The 17,834-nt window shown below is 40.3% G+C and overlaps 2 protein-coding genes across 3 annotated transcripts in view; both read left to right on the plus strand.

The window, feature by feature from the left end:
- Nucleotides 1–7,350, plus strand: part of LOC139666369 (collagen alpha-1(XXI) chain) — an 84,066-nt gene extending 76,716 nt beyond the window's left edge. Inside the window, exons 29-33 of the mRNA XM_071545558.1 lie at nucleotides 16–162; nucleotides 428–482; nucleotides 1,301–1,495; nucleotides 3,369–3,446; nucleotides 3,934–7,350. Of these exons, the coding sequence (XP_071401659.1) occupies nucleotides 16–162; nucleotides 428–482; nucleotides 1,301–1,495; nucleotides 3,369–3,446; nucleotides 3,934–4,124 (666 nt within the window). The 3' untranslated portion in view covers nucleotides 4,125–7,350. The remainder of the gene's footprint in view (nucleotides 1–15; nucleotides 163–427; nucleotides 483–1,300; nucleotides 1,496–3,368; nucleotides 3,447–3,933) is intronic.
- A 5,152-nt stretch (nucleotides 7,351–12,502) lies between these two features.
- Nucleotides 12,503–17,340, plus strand: LOC139666370 (C-C chemokine receptor type 3-like). 2 transcript variants are annotated; one of them, XR_011696906.1, is made up of 4 exons: nucleotides 12,503–12,538; nucleotides 12,809–13,011; nucleotides 15,202–16,991; nucleotides 17,036–17,340. XR_011696906.1 is itself a non-coding variant. In XM_071545559.1 (3 exons), exons 2-3 carry the CDS (start codon nucleotides 12,830–12,832, stop codon nucleotides 16,061–16,063), a joined length of 1,044 nt encoding a protein of 347 aa, XP_071401660.1. In that variant the 5' UTR covers nucleotides 12,503–12,538; nucleotides 12,809–12,829; the 3' UTR covers nucleotides 16,064–17,340. The 2 variants fall into 2 exon arrangements, 1 of the variants encoding a protein (XP_071401660.1); XM_071545559.1 differs by having other exon boundaries at nucleotides 15,202–17,340.
- Nucleotides 17,341–17,834: the final 494 nt, after the last annotated feature.

Raw genomic sequence — 17,834 nt, forward strand, 5'->3', positions numbered from 1 at the left:
CTCGTGCTCCCTCAGAAAGGAGTGGTGGGGGAGTTGGGCCCCAAGGGACATGAAGGGAAGAAAGGCGACATGGGACACATGGGTGTCGTGGGTCCCAGGGGATTTCCCGGCCAGGACGGGTTGCCGGGACAACCAGGCCAGCCGGGCTATCCTGGGAAACCTGTGAGTGAGCCTCCTGACCATTTCCTCTGAGCAGCCAAAAAAAAAAAACAGGTTTAAAAGATGCAGATGGTTTCTTACTTGGATTTGAAGTGTTAAGTTTGGAAGTAATGGGGGCATGGCTGTCAGTGTGTGGGCTATGTGAAGGCAGACAGCGGAGCGTTGAGAAGATCCTGTAGATCTGCAGGCATACTCAATCACACACTGAGTCTGTTTTCAGAGTCCCAGAGTGGATTCAGCTGAATGAAGGTGTAATCGTGTCTTTCAGGGGAAGCCTCCCTCAGATGAACACCTCATAAAGCTCTGCACTGATGTACTGCGTAGTAAGTGTCTGTCTGTCTGTCTGTCTGTCTGTTTTTTTTTTTTTTTTTTTTGTCACTTTGCTGAGAACCAGAATATGGAAGCCAGGGTCTCAGCGCCGATCTATCTTTGGTGGATAAATCAAAAAGGTTTACCACCACACTGGCCAGTAACTTCCAGACGATAACATTTGAATGTCCCAGTTGTATACAGTCTTGGGTCTTTTCAACTTGTAAAACAAGTTGGTAACATAGCAGGTTTAAGGGCACCTACCAGAAAAAAATGCAAATGTAAAAGTAAGAAGTGAAAAAAAAGTGAGCGAGCAAGTTTTAAATTAAATTCTATAGACAAAATAGCATTGAAAATGGGTAGGGTGACACACTTCTATGGTAAAAATTATTGGTAACACTTTACAATAAGGGTCACTAAGTTAAGGGTTAGTTAATGCTTAATAAGCATTAACTAACCCTTAATTAACAGTTAACTAATGTGTCTGGTAATCATTTACTAATGGTGTTCATGTTAACTAAGGTATTAATTTATACATTATTTAATAGTCATCTTTATAAACTATTAAATAATGTATAAATGAATACCTTAGTTAACACCATTAGTAAATTACACATTGGTTAACTGTTAATTAAGGGTTAGTTAATGCTTATTAAGCATTAACTAACCCTTAACCTAGTGACCCTTGTAAAGTGTAAAGTAATTGTAAATTGTTACCAAATTATTGGCAGGTGAACCAAAGAGTTAATTTCAGACACTGATGAAAGCACCTTTGACTTGCTATTTAACTTCCAAATGGATTAACTCAATACTCTCTGGCTTCATCCCCCAGACCAGCTCCCAGCGTTGCTCCAGACCCTGGCTCCCCCGTCTAGCTGTGAAACCTGTCAGAGCCTGAAGGGACCCCCGGGCCAGCCGGGAACACCGGGACTCAAAGGCTCCGCGGGGCCCCCGGGCTACCCCGGCAGGACCGGCTCTCAGGGTTACCAGGGACCGCCCGGAGAGCAGGGTCGTCCCGGCCTCAAAGGTGATGTGACCGACCAATGGTGTGCGTGCGCTGTGGCACCTGCCGTTCTGTCATGAGATCTAGAAGCGCCCTTTTGATTCATAGCTTTTCCCCCTTACGCTCAAACCCAGAAAGCGATAAAAACACGTTGTTTCCAAACAATAACGCTCACACTGCAGTTACATGTCTTTAAATAATTATTAGCACAACATTTCAGTTGCTTCGGTTTGAAAGCATTCTTTACGTGTTTTACTCTTTGGAATGCGCACATTCAAAATCATTTGTATTTATGAATGTAAAATCAACCATCAATGAACAACCGCAGATATCTCTCACTTTTCGTGTGTGCGGTTGACTGTATTATTGCGAATATAACTGATAACTTGAGTACCTTGGACTGACAAAACAGGTGGATTTCCTGTTTACCGCTTATGCCGACACACCTCCGCAACTTGTGATGCCAGGTGGGAGATATCAGAGACTACCAAAAATTCCCCACTTTCCCCACTATCCTACTTATGATTACCACTGGGAGGCTGATGTAAACACGTTTTCCCACTGGGCAGTTGGTATTTACAGAACATCTGATGAACGCAGCATCAGCGTACTTGGAACGGTCTACTTACTTGCCAATGACCTCATGCGAGTTTAAACAACATATCTAATTTAATACTGCAATAAACACAAGTTTCACAAAGTGGGTAATCGGAAATTGGATGTATTATTTCAGAGTGTTGGAAGGGCGTGTTTTAATTGCTTTTTGGATTCAGCTGTTGGAGAGTATGTTGCCCTGTGTGTGAGAGAGCAGCGCTGCCTGCTAACTGGAGCTAGGTAAAGCTCTAACCACAGTGTAGTCATTTTGTACAATTTGTGCACAATCAATCATCATTGATGGGAAAAACCAGGGAAATAAGGCCCAGGTTGAACATAAAACTATACTAAACTATGCTATAAAACTATGATCATTGTGACCCAGAGGTGATCACAGACAGTACAGAATGTACTAGGTACAGTATTAATGATCCATTCATAAATTACTTTTTGGAGCATTGGTGCAGCAACACTGGAGCAGCGACTGTATCCTTTAAAAAATGAATAAAATGTGTAAAAGCACAGCTAAAGGTGTAATGTATAAATGTGCAGGTGAAAAGGCATATTGTATCAAAAGTCTCTTAAATTGTTGGTTTTAATTGCATACAACTGAATGAAGAGTTTAATACAAATTACATTGTCAATTTGTGATTATTCCTAGCAATCAGGACCACATTAGACCATTTTCTCTACTGTTAAGCTATTTGCGGATCAGTGCATTGGGGTCACTTAGATGGAACAGCAGATTTTGGGAAAGCAAAAGACTCAGATTGAGCAAACATCGAGTAGGCCTATTGTTACAACATATCTATCACATTCTGTCTTAAGTGCCCCTTTTATAGCTTGGCAGCACCTGTCCTGGTGAGGTGATAGTGTGTGCACACCACTGTAACCAACATTGTAAATTTCGTCTGTGGTCCAGAGTCTAAAGGAATATACCTGAGGCCAGCTTAATTCACTTACTCATAGCAGAGGTTGCTGTAGAAAATCTTATGTTACCTGTAGGCAATGTACTATAGGCAGAGATTAGTGCCAGCAGAAACTGAATTTGAATTTAATTCATTTGAATTTTTGATGTTTGAATTGAATCGTTGTATGCAAAAATTTAATTTGTATTGTCAAATTTGAGACTGAATGGAATGGCTTGAATTAGATCATTTTTGCTTTCAACTTTCAACTTTTATTTCAAACTAAACAAAGCAAAAATGACCAAATTTAAATTTGAATTAGGTTTCAAATTTGACAACAAATTCTGCAATTGAGTCGGTGCTCTTTCCTGATAGTGAACATATTATGTCCTCAGGTGACATGGGGCCAAAAGGGTTCAAAGGCAGCAAAGGGGAAGGTAGGCCCGGGACCCCGGGACCACCTGGACAGCCAGGTAAGTAAAGAGAATCCACCTATCAGCCTTTCTTCTCGAAGATCTTCACTCATTACCCATTTGAAAGAGTTGCAGCTGTTTCGGCAACTTGACCACAATGTACTTACATCTGTGCTTTCAAATCTGTGCATATTATGTGCATGAGTTCATTTTTGGGAAAATGCATCAAAGCTGTTCGTAGTCTTACATTTTTAATATGGGTGTTGATGGTAAAACAAATTTAATAACTATGAACAAACTTACACTGAGGAAAAAAAAAACCTACTCAGAGATCAGCAATATACATCAAAGTTGTTTACTGGGGATAGCTTCTAATAACTGAAAATGATATAACAATCTGATTTAGATGGAGTAGAAAGTAATTGTACCTGCTTTTTAAGTATTTAAACCAATAATTTATTCTTTAACTTTAGTTCTATAAGACGTTTTTTTTCATTTAAATCCAATTTTATCTTTTTAATTCTTTATTCATCACCTATCACTTCAGGAGTTCAAGGTCCTCGTGGCTCTGATGGAATTGGCCATCCAGGCAACCAGGGAATGCCCGGGAAACCAGGAACCCCAGGAGGTCCCGGTAAACGGGGCACTCCAGGGCTACCGGGGGTTTGTGATGTTTCCATATGTTATCAGACGTACAACCTCAGGGACGATGGCTTCAGCAAAGGACCCAACATCTGATGATACGGCAGCAAGGGAGAGGCTGCTATTGGCTAAAACGTCCAAAGACTGTGTTCGGTTCCAGGAAGTTTTTTTACTGTATCTCTACTTGACTGGGTTGGGCTTGACTGTTGACTCCTCTATGAGGAGATTTAGTTCTTCAAATATTTCTTGGAGGCAGAGCTGCTCTGGAGGCACAAATAATCTCAATGGTTGAGTTAAACTTCAGTGGGCTGAGCTAAAGAACCACTGTTTTTTGGAACAGGACAGGACTAAATGGCTAATATTGTTCTTTGTATTTTTTGCCTACATAGTTGTTAGCCTGAAGGAAATTTTAAGTGGTGACATCTTGTCAGTGTGGCTAAATATAAATAAAAATATAAATGGCAATGACTCATGGTCATTTATTCATGATCATGGCATTCATGATCTTAGAAGGTCAGCAGGCTAGCTAACTAGCTCACCTAGAAAGCTATAGGCTAGCATTACTACTTTGAACATGGAAGGTCAGCTTGGCTAACTAGCTAACTTAGTATGGCTAGATTGCATTTTTTTCAGATTCATAATATAATAGCTACCTCCTCTCTTCATTCTTGGCCATTCAAGTTTGCCAGTTAGCTAACTTGCCCAAAATTGTTGTTCTTTGGCCCCGCCCATTGAGATTTAACTCAACCAATGAGATTATTTCTGCCTCCAGAGCAGCTCTGTCTCCAAGAAATGTTTGTAGAACTAAAACTCCAATCTGCCTTCTATGGTTAATCTGAGCTCAATTTGCTCCCTCTGCCTGATGTACAGTAATCATCAGGGGGGAAATATTGTATTGATTTTAATAAGAAAAAGAACACAGGCAGCAAAGAGGAAGTTAGAAAAAGCTGATATTCTCAGTCACGTCAGGTATGTGGGGGAAATGAACAAAGACAAATGAGAGGGAACAAGCTGATGGAGCCAAAGAGACCGACAATTTAGGATCCAGGTAGAGGGGTTTGCACACATCTAAACTACAGGCCTCACATCAGCTGATACTGGCAAAGCAATAAGCATACAAACGTATACATATGCAATGAAACAGGGATGTTTACATGCAGCAGGAAGAGATATGTTTATTTTTAACACAAATTCAGAAGGTCAACTGTATTTTGACAGTCACCTGAAGAAAGCATTGGTTGTTTAGTGGGGAAAAAGGCTCTTGTCCCAGGAAATAAGTTCCATGTGGTTAGAACCAATAAGGAATAAACATGTCAAGCATGTCCTTAACCAACCATTAACCAACCATGTCAAAGACTTAGGTGGGTTTTTATTTTGTCAGCAAATGTTTCTTGTTTTCAGACTTGTGCATGCAATAATAACTATTAAAGACTAAAGATTCCTCTCTTCTAATGCTGGGATTTCTACATGTGAAGTTCATGCTTTGTATTAAAAATTCTGTTAAATAGAATTGGACTAAAACCTGTTGATGATGATGCATTGACACGATCCCTTGAGGATGACATAGGCATCACAAGGTGTTTTTTTTTAGGCCTCGTCTATTGCTCTTCTATGAGGATACTTGGCCTCTTTTCAAGTGAGTCATGGTCTAAAAGGGCAGAGGCATATGAAGACATTACACAACACAAAAAAATTGGAATAAATGTATCAAACTTGAATGGATAGAACGGTCCTTCCACTGTTTGCCATGGTAGTTTTGGCTAGTACAGCATAAAATGGTGATTATGCAATTTTAAAGGTTAGTTACTATGGTGACAACACAAGCTTGGGCATTAAGGCCATAAAGTGAGTCACACTTGCTTGAGAACTGTGCAGATGAGTCTGTTAGCAAACTGTCAAAACTCAACTGAAAGCTAACGTTAGCGACGAGGCTAACGTAGCATTATCAAAGATTGCACTTCCCTCTCTAGCTCTTCTAGTCAACATTAGCATGTTAGCAATCCATGGCAGCAAGGAGACAGAGAAGCTGCTTTGGTTCTTGCAGCAAAACCTCTCACCTCACCGTAAATCGGGTTATACGGAAGCTAGCCTAACGGTAAAGATATAAAAATGGCCGCCGCTCCGACCATCCTGGAACGTTGATTTGAATAGGAATGACCGTTCTATACATTCAAGTTCTGTGGTATCAAAGAACTTGAGGATGGCAGTTTCCAAACAAGTATAGATCTGCCATTGAAGAGCTACCAACTATTGTCAGAGCTAGTAAGATTGCCAGGTTTCAAAGATATAGCACTGCTGTTAGCGTAGCAGGCCATGATGTACATTGTGGCCGCATTGAAAACAATCATTCAAGTTTTGCAGGGCTATTGACACAAGGCCAACATGCAGGACGGAGTAATAATTTCAGGATGACCATCCTACTATTTATTACTACTACTATTATTTTTACAGTGCATTTTTTTTTTTTTTTACAATTTTTTGCTACAAATATGATTTTACTGTGCAAACATATTACACTGCTTTACTGTATATCCCATGGCGCTAAAGTACATCTGTTCTGGGCTTACGGCTTTTCAGTTTCCTGATGGTCCACAGCCATTAAGTACTTCAAATTCCAAGTGTTTTCACAAAAGCATTTAATCACTTACTACTCAACATGCTTGTTGCAGAAGATTTCCGTCTTAAGCAAAGCCTTGTTCACAGATATAAGACCAAAACTGCAAACTGCAAACATGTTCTCAGAAACAATTTCGAAAGTAAGAAGGCTGTTGATAAGGCCAGGGGGAAAAAAAACACATCTGTATATGAAGATGAAAAAAACAGATTTAATGCTGTGGGGTTGTGATAGTCTACGAGGTCAGGTTTATCTTTTTTTTCTCCCCTCATTGTAATGTGTTGATGTTTACGCACATGCACAGTGTGAAAAACTTTTTGTGGTGCTGTTTCTGCTTCATCTCCATTTCCGAGAAGTGACATCCACCAGTTCCTTATTGCTCAATACTTCCTTCTGTATACTAATCTTGACCATCTTCACTGCAGAAATAGTACATGCCGTTTGAACATCATTTTTTTCAATCCTTCAGATTGCAACATGTTTTGTCACATATAGCTGTTTTGAGTTTTTCTTTATATAGATTTTTTACAAAAACATATTTGTAATATATTCCAAGATGCATCCAATTATAATCGTCAAATGTTTTTCTAACATCAATTAAATGCTGGGAAAATGAAATATGTGTGCACAATGGTATTGTTGTATATATGGTTACAATATTGTGCTAATACATTGCATTAGTACTTACTTTTGTTGGAAAATGATTTCATGGACAAATAAACCACAATTATGAAACCTTATTCCACCTTTCATTCTTTCAGTACAGCTTCTGGATAGAACATACAGATTCAGTTAAAGGGGTCCTATCATAGGAATCCAAATTTTCCTATATTTATATGCATAAATAATCAAAGATGTTTAATGAAGACACTGTTAAAAGCAAGGGTGGAAGTAACTTATTACATTTACTCATGTTACTGTAATTGAGTTTTTTGTGTACTTTTTTGAGTATATCTTAAAGTTAGTAATTTTACTTTTCCGAACTCGCCTGATTGGTTGTTCAGATTCAGGCACCCTGAAATTTTGGAGTGGCTGATTACAGGATTTTTTCTCAGAGCATTTGATTTATTGAATTTATTGATAGCTCTCAACTATTGATAGTCGAGATGTAAAGACAATTCCACCAAATATTACCAAAATGGTTCTACATTTCCATATCTGTAGTGTATTGTGGTTTTATGATACTGAAAGCTGTATATTTTAATTACACTGTACATGTAAAAGCCCAACTAGATACAAGAGTTGAAAATTAGCAATAGCTATAAACTCTCTGTGCAGCACATCAGTTTCATGCTCTGTATTGGAACTATGTTAAATTGCATCGTCCCTATCAAATAAAATTCAAATAACAAATAATAACAAAATTGCCTACCCTGGCTTTAAATTTAAAGTTAATGCATTTTCAAAAATGCAAACTTAGTCTTCAAGCAATAGTAGATTTAAAAACAAAATCATAGAGATGGGATAGCATGGGAACTTTGAGAGTTATTTGCTGTAAAACTGAGTAGTTGTACAGTATGAGCAGGCCCTTCACTGAATATTTACATATAGAAGAGGTTCAAGGTTCAACCTGAAGTAGGGTGAAGATTAGAGTAAGGTTGCCGGTCCAAATCCCCTGACCTGCCGAGAGAACCTGAGCGGGTTAAGTGACTGTGTGTTCATCTCCCTACCCTCATTAAACATTGTTAATGTGCCTTCAGAAAGACACACAATGCCCAAATCCCCAAGCAGCACTGTACCAACAGCCTCTGCACCCCCAGCCCCTCCCCTTCCTTCACACACACACACACACACACACACACACACACACACACACACACACACACACACAGAGCCTGGCTGCTAATATCAGTGTGTTCTTAATAAACCTGTCTGTTGCAATGAAGGCTAATAATGTTCAGTGGGGAGGCAATCTTATTCGCTTCCACATCAATCTGACGTGATTCTAAAACAAAAATAATAGATTCTCTTACGGTACATGCTCAATAAGAATACACACATTCACTATTTTCCTCAGATGCTTCCTGAAGCTTCATTGGCCAGGCAGAAGCAGTAATGTAGAACTGTGGGAATATGAACGAGTAGTGGCACAACTGGAAATAATAATAATAATTTGTATGTTATATGTTAATTACAAAAAAAAAAAGTTAACTTTTATGACTTTTTGACATCCCCCAAGATTAACTGGATGATGTTGTGTTGATAGTGAGAGAAACCTTTTCTTAGGAATTCGTAAGTAGGCAATTCAATGGTATTATGAGTAGATGTGAGAGAGAATAAGGGTTAGAAGGTAAGAATTATCTCCTGAAGACAGAGGCTATTGAAACATGTGGCCATTGGCATTGACAGGCAATTGACCTAAAAGTGAAACCATGATTTCACAGCTATTTCATAACATGTCGTGTCAGAATGTGTCTTTCAATAGTGTGCAGCATCGGAAACACTGCAAGCCAATCGTTTGTCCTTATCCTCCTTATGGTTTAGCACTCGCAGATCAAGGGTAGTAGTTGATAATAATGCAAGACCATATAAATGACCAGGGATTTGGAAAAACGACACAAGATTTCCAATTGAACCCTCATTGAAATCAGGGGAAGCAGTAATGCAAGACCAGACAAACGACTCTGGACTACAGGCTATGCAGCCCTATCCACAAGCCCAATGGCGATTTTACCGGGGGTGCAAGGGGTGCAATTGCACCCCCTAGTGGTCAGATGAAAACATTGAAATTTCTACATCTAAACTATTTTAAAAAATAAAATAAAAAAAATAATAATTTAAAAAAAGTATGCCGTACTTATCTATATTTCATTGTATTCAACATTATTTAATGCAAATTTCTCGATCGTGTATCTGGATAAGTAAACCTGCACAATGACCTCTCAACTCTTCAACACGTGACCCACGCTACGTACAACAACGGTCACCTTCCGTTTGTCTTGCATTAGCTAGGCTAGTTCAAGAATGTTGAAAAGGGGAAACAAAACAATTGATCAGTTTTTCTCAAAGAAAAACAAGAGGACACAAATGAAAATGTCTGCAACACCGAGAGCCAAGACGATGGCATTGCCACAGAAGCAGCAGCAGCAGCCGGCAATGATAATGAAGAGAAGACAAATAGTACTACGCCTATCACAGCATCGGCGACTAGCGCAGCCGTGCCCAACGAAAGGGACCCCTGCCTTGGTCCGGAGAAGGCGCTTCAACATCTGACATCTGGGCCGTATCAGCCTGTCGTTGATTTCCCGACCAAGTCCATGAACGACAAGTTGCCAGCACGTAAGTTCCGGAAGGAATGGTACACGGGAGTTCGCCTTTCTGGAATACAGTGTACGAGACGATCGGGCTTTCTGTTTCCCTTGCCGGGCGTTTGGTCTGGAGCATTACGAGCCTGCGTTTAGGACCAAGGGGTTTCAGGCATGGCACAAAGCAACTGCAACATTTCGAGACCATAGTAAACTATCTACCCACTTGGATGCTACCGCGAAATGGAAGGGATTTATGCAGCCTCTAGAGAAGGGCAGCATAGCAGGACAACTAGACAGCCAGAGGCATATGGCTGTTGCTGGCATTTGCGATGCGAAGGTTGATATTGGCTTGGCCTGTCAGCTGTGGGATATTATTATGTGCTTAGGCCTATATGACTGTTGTGATGATATGCTGTGTTGGCGCTGATTTTGTGGTTTTGTTTGGTGATGCAGAGTTGTTGTGAGAATGTGTTGTCATATCCTGCTATAACATTTCCAAAGCTCAATATGAAGGCATTGATGCCATGTAGCCTAGTTATGACCAGGTTATGAATAATTGGTCTCTCTTAACCTTGCACCCCCTGGTGGCAAAGCCTAGAATCGCCTATGCACAAGCCCAACAGTAGAGTATCAGGTTATTTACTCAAAATACAAACATTTAATCCAATTGAATATTACTGTTAGTGTTACTCTTATTTCATGTGGAAAAAGAGATTTCAGAGTGATATTACGTTACTGGTAGATGTTATTGCATTATTCAACTAAAAAATGGTTAGCAAGCAATGTAAAGTCAATAACGTAACAAGTTAACTTAACGTGGTAATGCTTGAGATCCTGTTTTTTTTTTGCCGGGCCTAGAAGAGTGAGAGTAGCTAACTGACTGACTGACTACCCATTGCTGAAAGTTGCGTGAGAAGTGGCGTCAAGACCTACACAGTTGTGGTGGTCTACGTGATAATCGCGTTGTTTGAACTGTTAGTGTTTGCTCACATTATGACGTGCCTTCGCTGTTCCCTACGAAAAAAATTATTCACTAAGCACAGATCCTGAACAGACCCATGGTTTGTGTGTGTAAAATTCAATTCAATTTAGACCATAGGCGAAGGGCATCTCCTCGCCAAAGACGCCCTCTAGAGGCCATCTCATGAAGCGACATCTCACTAAGTGTTACCTGACTGACTGACTGACTGACTGACTGCATGACCTGAATTTGCCTGAATTTGCCTTGCCCTCAGCTGTGCTGTGGGAAAAATACAAACCCGACACAAAACATTTTGACTCAACTTTTTTCTCTTCGTTGCTTTCACAAACTATCGTGGTTTGCAGATAATTCTATGAACAAACGAGAGGTGATTCCAAAAACAGTGACCACTGCATGCAGCGGAATGCTACTTTTTACCTTCTGGAAGAGCCAAATTGTTGACACCATCTGCAAGGAACTCTGGGTATACCTAATAACACCTGGACCTGCACCTGCATCTGTACCTGGGAATGCACAACTACCTTTCATTGTATGTTTACCTGTGCACTTTACTTTTTTTTACCTTTTTACCTTTTTTTTTTTTTTGTACTTGTGCACTTTACAATAAAAGTTGAATTTAATTGAATATCAAAATGTTTGTTTACACGCACTTCCCAGGCAAGAACCCTTAAAATTGTATGAACTGCCACTTATATAGTATATCACTACAACGCAGAGGGCAGTGCAGAACACGTATTATAATAGGGCGCGAAAGCCAAGAGGAGGCGGGACATCAATGGCCCGGCTTGCACTAGCCTTGGTTTTTTTTTTAATTTTGTCTCCATCTCATCTCATTGCTGTGGTGTTTCTGCACTGCACTTTCCAGAGACCACCTGTCAATCAAACAGTGTGTCCAGTACTGTGACGTCTTTTTCCTTGGATTTTCTGTTGATGAAGTTTGAGTTTCTGTAGGTGGCGCTCTATTCTTTGTCTGTTCAGCCATGGCGGCTATCGCTGCTCATGCTAACTACCCAGTTCTTCTTCTGTTTATTCCGAATAAACCAGAAACATGACATGCATCCCTTCCTGTGCGCCAGAGGATTTTTCCAGGAAAGACCACAGGGTGTTTACAGCAAGTGTAAAAGCTTTCATGAACTGGCTATAGGTTGAATCACTATTGTTTTATAGAGATTGGCGATAGAGAGTAGCGAAACAGGAATTTGTTCATATGAAAATGTCACAAATTATTACTTTAAGTTAACAAGCTACTATTACTGACAAAAATGATATTGCATTATCAATTAAACATTTTATTACATTATTGGCTTTTTATTGCATGAAAGACTTAATTACAGTTAGATTTATTACATTATTGTCATTTGCTACACTACAGGCAGTTATTATGCTGAAGGCCTCTCTACAGGGTGAATATTAGAATGTGAACTGAAAAGTCCAGGGAGGGAGGTCACTGATTCAGAGGGTGTGTTGCCTTGTTCTCTTGGCCAATCCTTCCCCCCTCTTACACATACACACACACACACACACACACACACACACACACACACATCTCACATCTAGTCCTTCCCCTGGGCTGACTTATCTTGGAGTGACTTGAACTCACTCTGAGTCAAACAGCTCTGGCCTTGAGAGTCAGACAACAGGCAGAAGCTGTTCAGCCAGCCAAGTGGTAAGTCACTTCAGCTTAGCGTGTTCCTCATTCCTGCACACGTCTGGCTTTACATCAGGGAGGTGGGTACTGCACCTTGGAGGTTTGCAGTTAAAACCATTGCTTTCTGGCTGATCTTATTTGTATGCCTTACAGGAGCACAAATAAGTAGTAGAATTGATTTGATAGGATTGATCATTTTGCAAATGCATATCAACAACATCATGTTGTTGTTGTGAATCCTCTGATTAATGATCTGTGTGACACCTGCGATGATGTTTTTTTTAACAGGTTTTCCAGATAACATTCGAGATGAACACCACAACCCCCGAGTATGATTATGGCTTTTACACAGGGGAGTACGATGAAAAGCCAGTTCGTCCGTGTCCTAGGGATGGTGACAACTACCTGGGAGCTCAGCTATCATGCCTATACTTCCTCATGACTCTCCTCAGTCTGTTCGGCAATGGACTGGTCCTGGCCATCATCTACCGGTGAGTGGCCGCGCCAACTCAAAGCAAAGATGAAACCCAACAATTTCAACACTGGGACATATGAAGTAAAAAAAACCCCAAAAAACCAAACACCAATCACAAAAAATATCATTTACAAGTAGTGTTAGTTTTAGGTTTGTACCATGTCATGTGATAAACCACCACCAATCCTGCTGTATTCAAGCACTATAATCCACATAATATCAGTGCTCATAATGATTTGATATACTGTACTCCTGTCCTACTGCACCAGTGTCAGTCTCAATGACCATGTAGTGCCTCAGAGCACCACAAACCAAATTTAACGGATAAATCCTGACTATTGTCAAATTGTTAATACCAGTGTTGAGCAAGTTACTGATTAGTAAAAAATCTGTAATTAGTTACAGTTACTAGTTACTTCTCTCAAAAGTAATTGAATTACTTTACCAATTAATAAATAATAAAAGTAATTAGTTACTAGGGAAAGTAACTTTTGCGTTACTTTTAAATGTCTGCTTCAATTCTCTTATTACACATAGCTATATTATTTTAGTGTTGCTGTGGCACATTGTGGGACAAGACAACTGTCAAATGTTATCTATCATTGTACCCATTATCACTATGATGAAAAGTAAGTAGTGGAACAATAAAACACAATAGATATGTTTTGATAGGCGTATTTATTGTAGCTTCGACAGGCTTCAGATCAGCATTAGTACACTGTGTGGGCTAAGTTACCGGACTGGTAGCAGTGTTGCTAACTCTTTTCCAAGGAAAGCAGCTATTGGCTGCTCAGAAAGTCGGCAGATGATGTCATACGATAATTTGCATATCAATATATAATGCTGCACTTGTTACGCACACCGCGGCATTGCCCGTTTTAATGTAAGTGCTGACTCCGCCCACCCGGGCCAGTTTCGGCATACGCCGGTAACAATTACAAGTGGACCCTATCCTACAGTCCCTGCTCTCAGCAGAGGGAGGGAGCTACACTGTGATCATCAGACTCTCTGGATTAGACAAGCAAGTACACTGTAAATAATTTCACCGTAAAATAACAGTAAAATACTGGCAGCAGAGACGCCAGCATTTTACAGTGCATCTACTATAATTTCTTTTAACAATATATTACTGTATATTGGATTACAGTATATGACAGCAGTTTAACTGTGGTTTTATGGTAATTTTACAATATATGCCAGCATGTTACTGTTTATTTACAAAGGGTAATACAATCTGCTACTTTATTATCTGCTAATTTAATCCCCACAAATTAAAAAAAAAAAGTAGAAAACACAAGAGAATTCACATTCAATAAAATATTACTGTAGTTTATTACAAGTCCTCAATCATTTGTACAGCTGACTTTGTAAGACTAATAATATTTGAAACATTTGTATTACAAAACTGACAAGGTACTGCATTACCATATTTGGAAGAAACTGTCTCCAATAAAATCCTTAATGACAGTCTTTACTGAACTCATGAGCATAACCTCAGACGCTGAATTAAAATATCATCAAGAACAGGGTAACGGAACTGCATCACAGTCACACAATGTCACTGGTAAAATATAAAAATATGAAACAGACTAATGGAGAGAGAGAAAGGTACACATAAGTATGAGGGGAGGGAAAGGGGCCAGAGCAATAAACTGTGTTCAAGGGAGCGACAGAAAATGGTTACAGACAGGACAAAAAGTACAAAGAAGAGAGAACAGTAAGAGACAATGTTGCTCCTGGGAATAACACACTGACACACCTCACTTCTCCATCTGCTGAGAGAGACACTTTGGCGATTCCAGGTCCCCACTCCCTTTTGAAAATCTTCCCTCCTTCCCGTTTGCGGTTGTACAGTCGGCTCTATAATAGCACAAGTAAACACAAGTTCATGTATCATGTAAATACATATGAACGCAAATATGTTGTTGTATAATTATTAGCCATGTTACTATGTAATAGTTTGCAAGTAATAGTTTACAGTGTTTGCAAAATGTATTGCAGTTTCTGTCACCCTCTAGTGGTCAGAAACAATCGCTTAGTGTAGCTTTAACATGAAGTACATCACTTGAAAGCAGTACTTGAGTAAATGTATTTAGTCACTCTATCTGGATATGTTCTTCTATAGGATACTGGATACTCTGATGGTACAATATTAGCCTTAGTCTCCGTTTTACTCTCCATCTCAATGTTCCATGACTTCTTCTAGGTTTGAAAAGCTGACCACGGTGACCAACATTTTCCTGCTGAACCTGGTGGTGTCTGACCTGATCTTCATGTGCAGCCTTCCCTTCTGGGGCATCTACCAACAGCTCTCCAACTGGATCTTCGGCACAATCGCGTGTAAGATTGTAGGCAGCACCTACTACCTGGGCTTCTACAGCTCTGTCCTCTTCCTAGCTCTTTTGACCTTCGACCGGCACCTCGCAGTCGTTTACTCTCTGGCTGCGCCGCGACTGAGGAGACGAAGCTATGCAGTGGCCTCCTGTGCTGGGGTGTGGCTGGTCAGCAGCCTGGCGTGTATCAAACCAATGATTCTCTACACCAGTTACACTGCTTACAACGGAAAGGTGTTCTGCGAGGAGTATCCTGGCAATACCTCGAACAACATTATCAATGCGCCCCTCCTGAAGGCAGCAGGGATGTACCTCCAGCTTTTCCTTTTCTTCCTCTTTCCTTTGGCTGTAATTGTGTACTGCTACATCAGAATCACCATCACCGTTATATCATCCAGGATGGTTACCAAGTTCAAGACGGTCAGGCTGATATTCGTCATTGTCCTGCTGTTTTTTGTGTGCTGGACCCCGTACAACATTGTATTACTGATGCACGATAAAGCCTCCACCTGTGAGCAAATACAGAAAGTTGGTAATGCACTTCAGGTCACCCGGAATGTTGCCTACCTTTACTTCTGCATCAGTCCCATCTTCTATACATTTGTTGGGAGAAAGTTCCAGAACCACTTTAGACTGCTGCTGGTGAAACGCTTCCCATGCTTAAAGAAGCACGTTGCTGTCAGTCAAACCAGCAGAACCAATCTGTCCACAAAGAGTACACCAAATGAGATTTAGTCATGGGAACTCTTTTCTTTCTCAGGACTGCCATGTATTTATGATTTTCAAGCCATGGTTGACACATCAATGATGAGTCACCATTAAAAATTATTTTGTCCACACATGAGATTACTACGTGCCCAAGATGTCACCACTTTCAAACCTCTGTTAAACCATTTTGCAACATTTCCAGGCAACTTCATATATTCTGATCCTCATATATTTCTGATGTTTAATATGCTTCTATTCTATTAAGGAGTATTCGTATACTCAGTTGATATAACTCCAATCAGGCTTCAGCTCAAAACATAGCATAGAGACAATCCTTCCATTGACTTCCTTTGAACTGTAGATGCAGAAGAATGCTTGATTCTACTCCTTTTAGACCTTAGTGCAGCATTTAAAACTGTAGCTCATGCAGTTTTAATTTACAGCCTTAAGCACTTGGTGGACATCTCAGGCTCAGCACTGAGTCGGCTCAGATTGTATCTTTCTATTAGCACCTTCTGTCATAATAGATGATTCATCATTTCTTCTGCAGACATCACCTGAGGTGTCCACAGGGCTAATTTCTAGGCCCAATTGTTTTCTCCTTGTACATGCAACATTATTCATAAACATAAAGTCTCATTCCATTGCTATGCACATAATAACCAGTTATAAATCCCATAAAAACCTAATACTCTTGAGAACTGCCTCACAAACAAAGTGCTGGATGTTTCAAAACATTTTTACAACTCAATGAAAGCAAATCCGAAATTATGTTATTTGGCACTACCAAAGTGAGCCTGGTCGTTTTGGCCATAACAATGTCATTTTGACCATGCACACTCGGTTGCGTCCTTTTCCGTGTGATGATTGAACCAGCTTTTACGGTGATTAGTCTAGACTCAAGACTAAAGGTGGTTGATTCTGACTGTCCCTCAGTCTAGTCTCAAGACTAAAGGTGGTTGATTGTGACTGTCCGTCAGTCTAGACTCAAGACTAAAGGTGGTTGATTCTGTCCACTCTGCCGAGGTGCCAACATCAACTGTTGTCTTATGCCCTGATTATAGCAATGAAATTGGTTTTAAAGTTTTGGAAAAGAAAGGAGGTCCCATCCGCTAAAATGTGGCTGGAAGAAATGACAAGACTTTCTCACCTTGAAAGACTAAGATTTGCTCTGGCAGAGAAACTTGGTCAGTTTGATAAGATTTGGCATCCCCTTCTCCATTATCTTGACACCGCAACTTGACCGGACTTACACCGCTTCCTTATTAGAGTGATCCAATCTCTGATGTCTGAAGTCCCTGGGTATGGGGGGTATGGGGGGGTATGGGGGGTATGGGGGGGTGGGGGGGTGGGGGGGAGCCTCTCCTGTAGGTCTGCTCCTTAATTTGTGTTGTTTTGTTTTCCATGTTCAGGCCTGCGTGCTCATTTCTGTTTTTTGTTTATGTATGTTGCAAAATTCAAAATAAAACCATTTGAACTAAAGGTGGTTGATTCTGACTATCCGTCAGTCTAGACTCAAGACAAAAGTTGATTGATTGTGACTGTCCGTCAGTCTAGACTCAAGACTAAAGTTGATTGATTGTGACTGTCTAGACTCAAGACTAAGGCCACGGCCACACTGATCTGTTGTGTCTGTCCGTCTCCGTTAATTTCAATTCATTTTCAATGAGAGCTGTCCATTGTCTGGGCAGCGCTGATGACACGTCCGTCTCCGTCAGATTTCCGTCCGTTTTGACGGACAGAAAGTTCAACCCAGCTGAACTTTTTCTGGACAGACAAATTTGTCACCGTCCGTTTA

The sequence above is a fragment of the Centroberyx affinis genome, unplaced genomic scaffold, assembly GCF_046629955.1.
Source record: "Centroberyx affinis isolate AG114_WGS23_722 - 3 ecotype Tasmania unplaced genomic scaffold, CSIRO-AGI_Caff_v1 ptg004961l_1, whole genome shotgun sequence".
NCBI lineage: Eukaryota > Metazoa > Chordata > Actinopteri > Beryciformes > Berycidae > Centroberyx > Centroberyx affinis.